This window comes from Myotis davidii, unplaced genomic scaffold, assembly GCF_000327345.1.
Source record: "Myotis davidii unplaced genomic scaffold, ASM32734v1 scaffold2450, whole genome shotgun sequence".
Lineage (NCBI taxonomy): Eukaryota > Metazoa > Chordata > Mammalia > Chiroptera > Vespertilionidae > Myotis > Myotis davidii.
In genome coordinates this window covers 29,804-40,563 of record NW_006281805.1, presented here as the reverse complement: position 1 = coordinate 40,563, position 10,760 = coordinate 29,804, and the positions used below count along the sequence as shown (strand labels likewise).

The window sequence follows — 10,760 nt, the reverse complement described above, 5'->3', positions numbered from 1 at the left end:
AGGAATGTGCATTTCTAGTAAGTTCCCACGTGCTGCAGGTGCTGCATGTCCAGGTACCACACTTTGAGAACCAGCCCTGTAAGTGCAGTGTCTCTCTACCTTTTTCCTTCCCTCCCACTGTTGTGGTTCAGGGACTCAGTTTGGGGAATTAAGTGGTAGGGGCTGCAGCAGCTGGCATGTGTGGGCCCTCAATCCAGGCTTCCATTCAAGACAGACAGACAAGTGAAGTTAAAGGGACATGGACTCAGGAACCCTTTTTCATGATTCCAAAGAAGCTTGTCTATCTGGCCTGGCAGTTTGATCCTCGTTATTCACTTCACTGTTGAAGACCATCTGATAAGGGGAGTGCGCTGGCCCACACCCATTGCAATTAGACCAGTCCTGGAGACAAGTAGATCTACAGATGTGCCCAGAGGACTCATTGTAGCACTAATAAGCAAGCTTCATGGGGCGCGGTGTCTCCAGCACTTCGGCACAGGTGGCTATGGCAGGGCAGGGGGAACACACCTAGAGAGCTCGGGTTCAGAACAGAGAAGGAAGGTTTCTCAGCAGACATTCCTGGCTGCTGCAGGCAGGGAACTCTTCGGGAACCAGAGATGAGATTGTAAGCCAGAAACGCAGCTACTCTGTAGTTAATTTCAAAGAACACCCATGTACTCTGGCAGTTATTTTTTTCCTAGAAAACTTGCCCCTCTAAGACTGTGTTTAACATCAATTTCTTTCTACACTTAGCCCTCAAAGAGGGGATATAATGCAGTGAAATATTGTCAATGGAATTGGGACTAAAGGGAATGGGGAGCCTGCAAACTGGTTTTGGTTAGTGCAGTATTCACGGGTGTTTTCATATGTAAGGCAGTGGGGAGCTGCCTTAGCTGCTGGGATAAGCTCTGAAGGGCTGGACTGTGGTTATTGAATACTGTCAATGATGTCTGTCAGGGAGGTAACACATGAATTTCTGTACTTGTTTCTTTTGTAGGTCAGTTTGGATCCTGCTTTGCCGCATCCTCACCCCAGGACTCAAGCTGAGGTAGTACCAACTGTCTGGAACATGCAGATTTCCATGCGGGGGAGCAGGGAGAGGGAGGGAGTGGCAAATTGCATGCTTGGTCTTGATGCTTTTGCCCAGAAATTACACATTTATTGACTATAGAGGGTTGAATGATATCCTCCCAAAATTAATATCTACTCCCAGATTCTCAAAATGTGACCTTATTTGGAAATGGGAACTTTGCATATGGATTTAGCTAAGGATCTGGAAATAATATTATACTGGATTTAGGGTGGACCTTACATCCAATGACTTGTGTCCTATAAGAAAAAGAGAATGGAAGGTGAAACAGTTGAAGGGAGAGAGGGATAAAGAGAGAGGGAGGGAGAAAGAGAGAGAATCATCCATGTGACAGAGACACATCCAGCACTTGCCCTGATGGGGGCCAAGCATCAAACCTGCAATCCAGGTTCATGTCTTTGTCTGGGAATCAAACCAAGGACCTTTCCTGCTCAAACTGATGCTCTAACCCAGCCGTGGGCAAACTACAGCCCGCGGGCCACAATAAAACTATTGAAAAAAAAGACCGTACCCTTTTATGTAATGATGTTTACTTTGAATTTATATTAGTTCACACAAACACTCCATCCATGCTTTTGTTCCGGCCCTCCGGTCCAGTTTAAGAACCCATTGTGGCCCTCGAATCAAAAAGTTTGCCCACCCCTGGTCTAACCCCTTAGCGACTCCTGCCAGGGCAAGATTACTCCATTTTCTGCACAAAAGTACATCAGGTACTTAGCCTCAGCAGCTCCCAGTATAAAACAGAGCATCATTCCAACTTTAAGTGTGAAGGTTATGGACAGTCCTTCCTGGCCACTGCTCAGCGTTAGGGGGTCCTTTGGTCTCAGGGACCGCTGACAGCCTTATTGAGCCAACCAGCTGCTCTGTGCTACATAGTGCCCCAATGCTCTAAGTCTGGTGGGTGATTCTTTCATATCCATATAAGGAGCAGTTGGAGGAGAATCCAACAGACCTTTGGTAGCCTCAGGGTGTCTAAGCGGCCATTTACATGATGACCCCATAATTACCAACCATTGTGTTAGTGAGGTGTCTCTTTTCCTTTCTTTTTTAAATCATTAAAACAATATGACTATCAAATTTCACTGGAGCAATGCTTGCCATCAGTCACAGCAACACATTTATTAAACTCCTTCTGTTTGCCGGGTTGGATGGGTAGTCTTAGAGGAGGGAATACTTAAAAAACTCTCTTATTTTAAAGCAATGATAATGTTGAGGGCAAGAGGTTTACACAAGGAAACCATGAAAAGTGACATAGTATATAATGCACTGAGAGTGGAAATGTAATTTCCTGGGTTTTATTGCTATGAGGATGGAGTCAGTGGAGGAGATGCCATGGATAGAGGATTTGGAGAAGTGGGGTATTGTGGTGGGAAATTGCTTTCTTCTCCAGCAGGTATGAGAAAAACAAGCAAATGAGCAGACAGGCTATGTGGCGCATTAGAGTAGCCACGAGAGACTGACTTTGTGACAAGAGAGTTCATCACTTAGAATAAATGTTACTGGCAGTTTTACAAGGTCTTTGCTTTAGTTTGAATGTTGTGCCTGTGTCAGTCAGTGAGATATGGAAAGAAAGTGAAGGGATTAGTCAAAAGCTCTATATGCATAACACAGACCACTGTGTGGTGATAGCCAGATCTAAAGGGGGAGTGGAGTGTAGGTGGAGGTTGTCAGAGGGAAGAGGGAATGGGGACAGAAAGGTGCAGAGTGTAGATGATATTTCATTGAGTTGTACACTTGAAACCTGTATGTTTTTGCAAACCAATGTCACTGTGATAATTTATTTATTTATTTATTTTTTTAAAGAAGGCCTTGTTTATACTGTGGCTTGTAGCCTCATTTTTAATTTTTTTTTTTTTCAAACAAGAGAGGGCGGTGGAGGGAGGATCCTGGGGCCCAGGACAGGAGCAAGGAGGACAGGAACCTTGGAAAGGGGCAGGGACAGTGAAGACCCAGTGATCCAGGGCACACACTCCAAGCTTCTCTGGGCTTGGATGGTGGTTGGCAGAACCCTGGGCAGGGATGGTGGGTGGTTGACAAGGAAAGTTTTACCCCTGAAGCCCAGCATTGGCCACCTCCCTGGAGGGGGCTCAGGGTCCCCGCGGAGCCTCAGGGAATATAAAGGAGTCCAGGAATCTGAGGGACTGCAGTCAGCAGCAACTTTGGCTGGGCTGGGAGCAGGTATGCGATGGCCAGAGCGCCCCAGCCAGCGCTGCCAGCAGCCTGGGCGTTGGTTCCAGTTTGTGATGCACAGCAAGGCAGGGTTCTGTGACGTCAGTGGTTGCCAGATGCTGCCTTGGTGGTGACGGGCAGCAGCCTCTGCCCCTTCCCCCTTCGCTGGCGAGATGTGGCCCCTGTTGGTGCTGCTGCTGCTGGGCTTGGCGAGCTGCGGTGAGTGGCCCTGATCCTACCTCTGCAGATCGCCTCTCCAGCCTCCGCTGCGCCCCGCGGGGTGTGCCCTGTGCCGGGCTGTCCCCGCTGCTCCCTGGAGAGGGTGGACAGAGCGGGATGCGCCGTTCACTGCATGCCTGGCGCGAAAGTGGGAGGCCCCGCGGGTACTCAGGCGCCCCTTCCTTCCTTGCTTCCTCTCTCTCCTCTTCATCTTCCCCGGGTGACAGCGGGCTCATCTCCTTCCCCTGCTCTCCGCCTCCAGACGCACACACGGAGGAAGACTCAACACCGCGCACCTCGCTGCACCTCGGAAAATAACTAGAGAGAAAGGGCTCCTTCCTTGGGAAGTGGGTGGCAGCTGTTAGGGTCCCCCTCTTTGGCACCCCTCTTCCCTCCTAGGCGCTTAAATGCACTGGGGATGAAGGCGGGACAGTGGGGGGGCCTGGTCTTCTAGAGATTGAAGTGCGCATTTTGGCGAAGTCTGCGAGATGGTTTTATTTTCCCTGTTTGCCCTCTCACATGAACATAGCAGGTAAGGGAGACATACCTGATACAGTTTTTTATTTCCAACACACCATTTAATCAGAAGAATCTGTTGCCCCCCCCCCCGCCGCCCCTTTTTAAATTTATTAAACCCTAGAAATAGACTTCCTGGAAACTCTCTCAACCTCCACACCCCACCAAACACTTTAAAACAGTCCAAAGAGCACATTCAAGTTTCCCCCTGTATTTGGGGACTAGTTTAACTGCAATGGATTTCACTTGAAATAGGAAGACAATTTGCAGTCAAGTGGAATTCGGTGGCTTTGTAAGCCAAAGGCATTTTGGCCCCAAGCTTTCGGAGACTATTATTTTTAAAAACGTGTGCTCCATAAAAACTGAGGAAAGCGTGTGATGTGTGTGATGTGTATGTGTGTGTATGTGTGTGTGTGTGTGTGTGTGTGTGTGTGTAGGCTATGCCTGTCACATTTCACATGCAAAGACCATTTTGTTAACTTTTTCTAAGATGCAAATTGAGTTTAAGTAACAGTAACAAACAGCTGTTATATTTAATTCTAGAATGTGGACTTAATTACATTTAAACTCTTTTTAGCCTCACTGTGCCGTTCATAAAGCCTTGTGACCGGCTATTTTCAAGATGCTCTTAAGACCCTGTTACCACTTTCCCCATTTTCTGAAAATCCTGGCACATTGGAGCTGTTCATAATCACTATGTCTGTTATCTGAAGGGTTGATATTAGATAAAGTAGTGTTTCTTGTCATTATCATTAATGACTCATTGCTATTACTATCAAAATAGCTAAAACAATACTGCTTTCAGAAACCCGTTTTTCTGATCAGAATGCATATTGAACCAGATTATAAATTGTGATATAATATCACTAATTCAGACTGTAGGCATCAAAAGCTATTCTGAAGAATAAAAATGATAAATCATACATTGTTTTAAAAACAAGGGTCATGTTTTCATGTAGATTAGAAGAAAACTGTTAGAGTGTTTATTTTGGGTATAGCATTTCTGTTAGTAATAGTTAAAATCATGTATAATAAGCACTCATCTATAATAATAAAAGTGTAATAAAAGTATAATATGCTAATTAGAGCGAACATCCTTCCGGACTTTCTTCCAGAAGACCTTCTAGATAAGTTGAGGCTGCGAGAGAAGCCTAAGTCCCAGGTGCTGGAGGAAAGCCCAGGTCCCGGGTGCCAGAGGAAGCCAGTGCCAGCAGCCAGGGAAAGAAAGGCCTACTCGTGCATTGGGCCTCTAGTTTACATATAATACCAATGTGCTCAAGTCCCTATAGTGTCATAGAAATCAGAATTAATGGTGTTTTAGTGTACTAAGTTAATAACCTAAAAAAGAAAAACAAAATAGAGGCCTGACGCACTTGAACTATGTTAATTCTCTAATAATAAAATTATAATATGCTAATTAGACCAGACAACCTTCCAGATGAAGCTGTAGCTGTGAAGGCCAAGTCCTTGCACGGATGTTGTGCACTGGGCCTCTGTCTATACTAAAAAAAGAGTAATATGCTAATTAGACCAGGTTGACTGGACTTATTCCAGATGTCCAAGTTCTTCTGAACAAAGCCACAGTGGCGGGGGCCATAGCAGAAGTGGTTAGGGTCGATCAGGTCGGCAGGGGAGCAAGCAGTTAGGGGGGATCAGGCCGACAGGGGAGCAGTTAGGGGGTGATCAGGCCAGCAGGCAGAGGCGGTTAGGGACAATCAGGCAAACAGGCAGAAGTTGTTAGGGGCAATCAGGCAGGCAGGCAGAGGCGGTTAGGAGCCAGCAGTCCCAAATTGTGAAAGGGATGTTCGACTGCTGGATGTCTGTAGGGATCGGGCCTAAACTGGCAGTTGGACATCCCCAAGGGGTCCCAGATTGGACACGGTGCAGGCTGGGCTGAGGGAAACACCCCCCGTCCCCCACTGTGCTCAAATGTCATGCACCAGGCTTCTAATCCTATCTAATAGAGAATTTGCTAATTGGCCCTCACACTATCACAAAGATGGCGGTGCCCATAGCCAATAAGGAGAGGATATGCTAATTAACTGCCCTACCCTCAAAGATGGTGTTGCCCACAGCCAATGAGAGGATATGCTAATTGACTGCCATGCCCGCAAAGATGGCAGCACCAAAAACCACAAGATGGCCGGCAGGGGAGGGCAGTTGGGGGTGATCAGGCCAGCCGGGGAGGGCAGTTGGGGGCAACCAGGCCTGCAGGGGAGGGCAGTTAGGAGCAACTGGGCCTGCAGGGGAAGGAGGGCAGTTGGGGGGCAGGCCTGCAGGGGAGGGCAGTTGGGGGCAATCAGGCTGGCAGGGGAGTGGTTAGGGAACAATCAGGCTGATAGGCAGAAGCAGTTAGGGGCAATTAGGCAGGCAGGCAGGTGAGAGGTTGGGAGCTAGAAGTCCCAGATTGTGAGAGGGATGGCTGACTGCTGCTTTAGGCCTGATCCACCGCCCACTCCCCGCCCCCCACCCAGTGAATGAATTTCATGCACTGGGCCTCTAGTATATAATAAAAGTGTAATATACTAAGTGTCCTGTCGTCCGGTTATCCATTCAACCAATCAAAGCATAATATGCTAATGATATGCTAAGGCCACTCAACTGCTCACTATGAAATGCACTGACCACCAGTGGGTCAGGGGGCTGACAGTCAATGGGTTGACCAGTCACTTGATGTGCACTGACCAACAGGGGACTGTGTGCTCTGACCAGTAGGTTCACTTGCGGCTGAGATCCAGCAGATCTATACTGTACGAAACAGGCCAGACACACCCTGGAGTCTTCCCATGGTCCCTCCCAAGCTCGCCAACCTCCCATGTTCCTTCCTCCCTGGGCCCTGATCGTGCATTGGTGGCGACCCTCAACCAGGCCTGTGCACTCTTGAATTCCAGAACCCCTCAGGGAATGTCAGAGATCTGGTTAGGCCTAATCCCAAAGGCCAGGGGAGGGACCCTACTGGTACATTAATTCATGCACTAGGCCTCTAGTTGTTGTATAAAAACCAATGAATTTCTGTGTATTTAATATTTAGTTATAAAAGGGCACCTGTGAAGAGATGCTAACAGTGTTAGAGCACAAGAAGTTATAAATCAAGGTATTTGAGAGACTGAGTTTAGACTATAGAAGGAGGAAGACAGTCCATGGTCTTTTTCGTTCATTTGTACTCAAACTTTGATTTTGATTTTCTTACCAGTTGGGGTTATTGCCTAGGACTTTGGTTCTTTTTGTCGATGCAGAAAAGAGTTTAAGGTGAACAGAAAATAAAAGTAAAGCAAAATGGGGTTTATTGAAAATACATTCCAAATGAGGCACCCGTCAGTCAACAGAGTGCGGGAGACAAAATGGTGAGAGCAGCCAATAGCAGGGCTGCTGTAGCTCACAGGGAAGTCAGAGGAAAGGAGTCTTGGAGACAGGTTCTGGGGGTAAGACCAGGTTGAGCTGCAGCTGCCCATTTCTCCCCTGGATGCAAGTGTCATGGGGTCCTTTAGAGGTTAGGGGCTATGTGCCTGTGGGGAAAGCAAGGGGAAGAGAATGTCATGGGATTGCTCCCTGGAGGTGGAGTGCAAGCTAGAGAGAGCATGGCCCACAGCTCCTGGGTTCTAAAGAGGGATTGTATGTGTGGAGCCTTTCATTTGCATTCAGGGATGATTGACTGAAACTATCTTTCTTCTGGGCATGCCCTTACCCATAATGTATACAAAAAAACCCACAGGGGGTGGGGTCAAAACTAAAATGCAAATATTATTATAATTCGTCCAGAGTTTTAGGAAGGTCACATTGGCATTGAGGTCATGTCCTGTTCCTCTGAGCTTGGGCTCAATACAGGAAGGTCCAAACCTGCCAACTGTCAGGCTGATGGGCTGCCCTTAGAGAGGAGGTCTGAAGGAAAAGTTGGTCCAACACTTGTTCAGGACCCCAGGGCAGGCCCCGCCCCAGCCACTCATTTAATTTCCTACACAACACTTTCAGATTCATTTACAAATGACTGGTAGTCAAATGCCATTTACTGGTAGCCACTACAGTTTCAGTTGAACTTGGCAGTAAAATAAGTTATCTAGAATGTCCATTCCATCTAATTACAGTCAAACTCTAACCCCCTGTATTGGTTTACAAGATGCAGAATGAATTATTATGTTCCTTCCCTCCACTATACCCCATACATCCAATTATACTTTGATTAAAAGCACATCAACATTTTCAGTAGTATGCAAAAAGTAGTAAAGGCAGTGTGTTAAAGCATTAAACGAAATGTCTACTATTAGGACATTTGCTCATGCTGTCGTCTGTATTTTGGCAGATGTTTTATATTTGCCACTGAGTTGTTAATGGAGATTTGAAAGGCTAGGTTCTAAAGATGAAAAATAGGTGTTTTTCCCAAAATTGATAAATACTTTGAATCCAAAATTATCATTCATATTATTAAAACTGTGTGTATTTCTTAATGTTGATTCAACTATGGCTAGTATAGGCATTGCCTTTAGTACATTAATAATATTTTTGTGACACAATTTTTATAAATCCATTAAACCAACTTTTAGGTTTTGCATTCATACATTTTTATACAAGATTTTAAAATTCTATACTTTTATATCTAGTGCCTAATACAGTGCACTCGGACTGTCATGAAGCTACTTTCACTTGTACAGCTATATTTTCTATGATAAAAGAAGAAGAATAGTGTAGGATTAATTTTGCTGAACTTGTAATACTACAGTAAAAAATACAGAGCACCCAGGAAATTTGATTCCGATAGACCTAGACTAACACAGTAGAACCTGGATTTCCCCTTTGTGTGGTTATGTGGAAGTGAGACAGGAATTAGAGGCGACACTCTCCTCTACTTCCTTCCATACCCATGGAGCAGTTGTATATGACTCCACATCTGGTCAACCCAGGGACTGAGCATATTTATGCATATTTCAATACTTGTCACACTGATGGGCTAAAAGACAAGGCAGGAAATTGGGCAAGTGCAAGATCTATCAAAATGTTTTTACTGGTGTTCAAGCCAAATATGAGCCCCTTGCTATGCTCCAAACACTTTGCAAGGCTTTGCTGGACCTAGAGACAAATTTCAGACTCTATGCCTCTTAATAACATAAAATGCAGTTACTAGGTAGCTTAACAAGGCCTTACTGCTGGATGTTACTCAATTTAAACTGCTGTTCCTCTATAATTCTAGCTCAACCACTGCACTTCTTGTAAGACCACTTTACAATTTAGAGGCTAGTACTTTGAGTCAGAACTAGATACTCTGGAGACACCCCACTTTACCCCAGACCTTGTTTGATCTTTATTGAGGAGAGATCTAACTAAACTTTCCTTTCTGACCCTAATCCTAACCCAATTCAGTTTGAAGCTCAAGTTTTTCATTCCATGGTCAATGTCTATGGCAACACAGATTCATTTCTATCAGGTATCTTTTTGCTTCATTTATCTTAGTGACTGCTGGGACTTCTTACCCCATTCCTAAACATCCATTCCACACAGATAGTCAACATCCTACTCAGCTGCAAAAAAAGTAGTGATGTATGGTGTAGACTCTCTTAACATCTTTTCTACAATTTCTAAACTTACCGATAATAGCTTAGGTAACCTTCATCATTTTCTCCCTTTTCACCCAGTTTCAGAAATATACCTATTCACCCTTTTAAGGAAAAGGTCACTTGTCTACAGCTCTTTCACTTCCACCACCTTGGAGACCTACGTAATCAATTTAATTCTTCAGTCTTGCATCTTAGATCTTTCCTTCTCCATTGGTGCTTTCACAATAGCTTGCAGGCATGCTTAAGTTTTACCCCAAATTAAAAACAATAAAATAAATAAATAAATACATAAATAAATAAATACAAGAAGAACCAAAAAAATCTTACCCTGTTCCTATTTCCACAGTCCTTCCAATATCACCTTCTTTCTCTGTTTTCTTTGACTGTCAAATTTAATGAAACAATAATTGCCTCTCCTTTCTCCCTTCCATTTATTCCCAATGCAGTATGACTTCTCATCCCACTAGTCTGTGCAAATTTCAGATAAAGTACCCAGTAATGTGATTTTTAATCCAGGGCTATTTGTACTTCTCGCACTTGACATCCATGTTGTTCATATCAAGAAATTTTCTTGATGTCTATAGTGGAGGTCTTTGTGGAGTCACTTCTCACACTACTTCTCACTTTCTTAGTTTGTTCCTTTTTAACTATTTGCTCCTTAATCATTGGTATTCTCCAACATTTAATTCTCTGATACCTGCTCTGATGCTTTGAAAGGTCTCTCTGGACAATCATATTTATGCTCACAATTTCAATTATCAGCTATATTCTTGGTCTCTGAAGCTTTCACATACTTAGCAAGTGCTCAATAAATGGCAACTAGAGTTAACTAACTTTGGCTCTTCCTGCCAAATGTAAGGAACTCTTCCATCTCACCTGCAACTGACTTAGTTGAAATTTTGCATTGAAATATGTAGCTTCATGATTCCATAATCAGGTCTATAGAAGTAAGAAGTGGAGGGATCTCTTGAAATATGGAAGAAGAATGAATTCTCTCTGATACAAGTTTTTTGGGTACTCATTTCTTGGGATTCAGACTTTTAACTTTTTACATTCATAATGCATATAATGAGGCATACTTGGTGGATCCTGGGTTTAATCTATAGGCTGCCAAATGAAGACATTGTCCTAGCTTTTCTATCCTTTATCTTTACGGGGAGACCAATTAAATCAAATATTAATTATGAGATTCAGTAATAAGGGTAGTGATAGAACTTAAGAGGGAGTGATGGGAGCAATAA

General features: G+C 44.4%; 1 protein-coding gene across 1 annotated transcript in view; it reads left to right on the top strand.

The window, feature by feature from the left end:
* The first annotated feature begins 3,338 nt into the window (after positions 1-3,338).
* Positions 3,339-10,760, top strand: part of LOC102762756 (leukocyte surface antigen CD47) — a 13,614-nt gene continuing 6,192 nt past the window's right edge. The window contains exon 1 of the mRNA XM_015559009.1: positions 3,339-3,457. Coding sequence (XP_015414495.1) covers positions 3,412-3,457 — 46 coding nt within the window. The 5' untranslated portion in view covers positions 3,339-3,411. The remainder of the gene's footprint in view (positions 3,458-10,760) is intronic.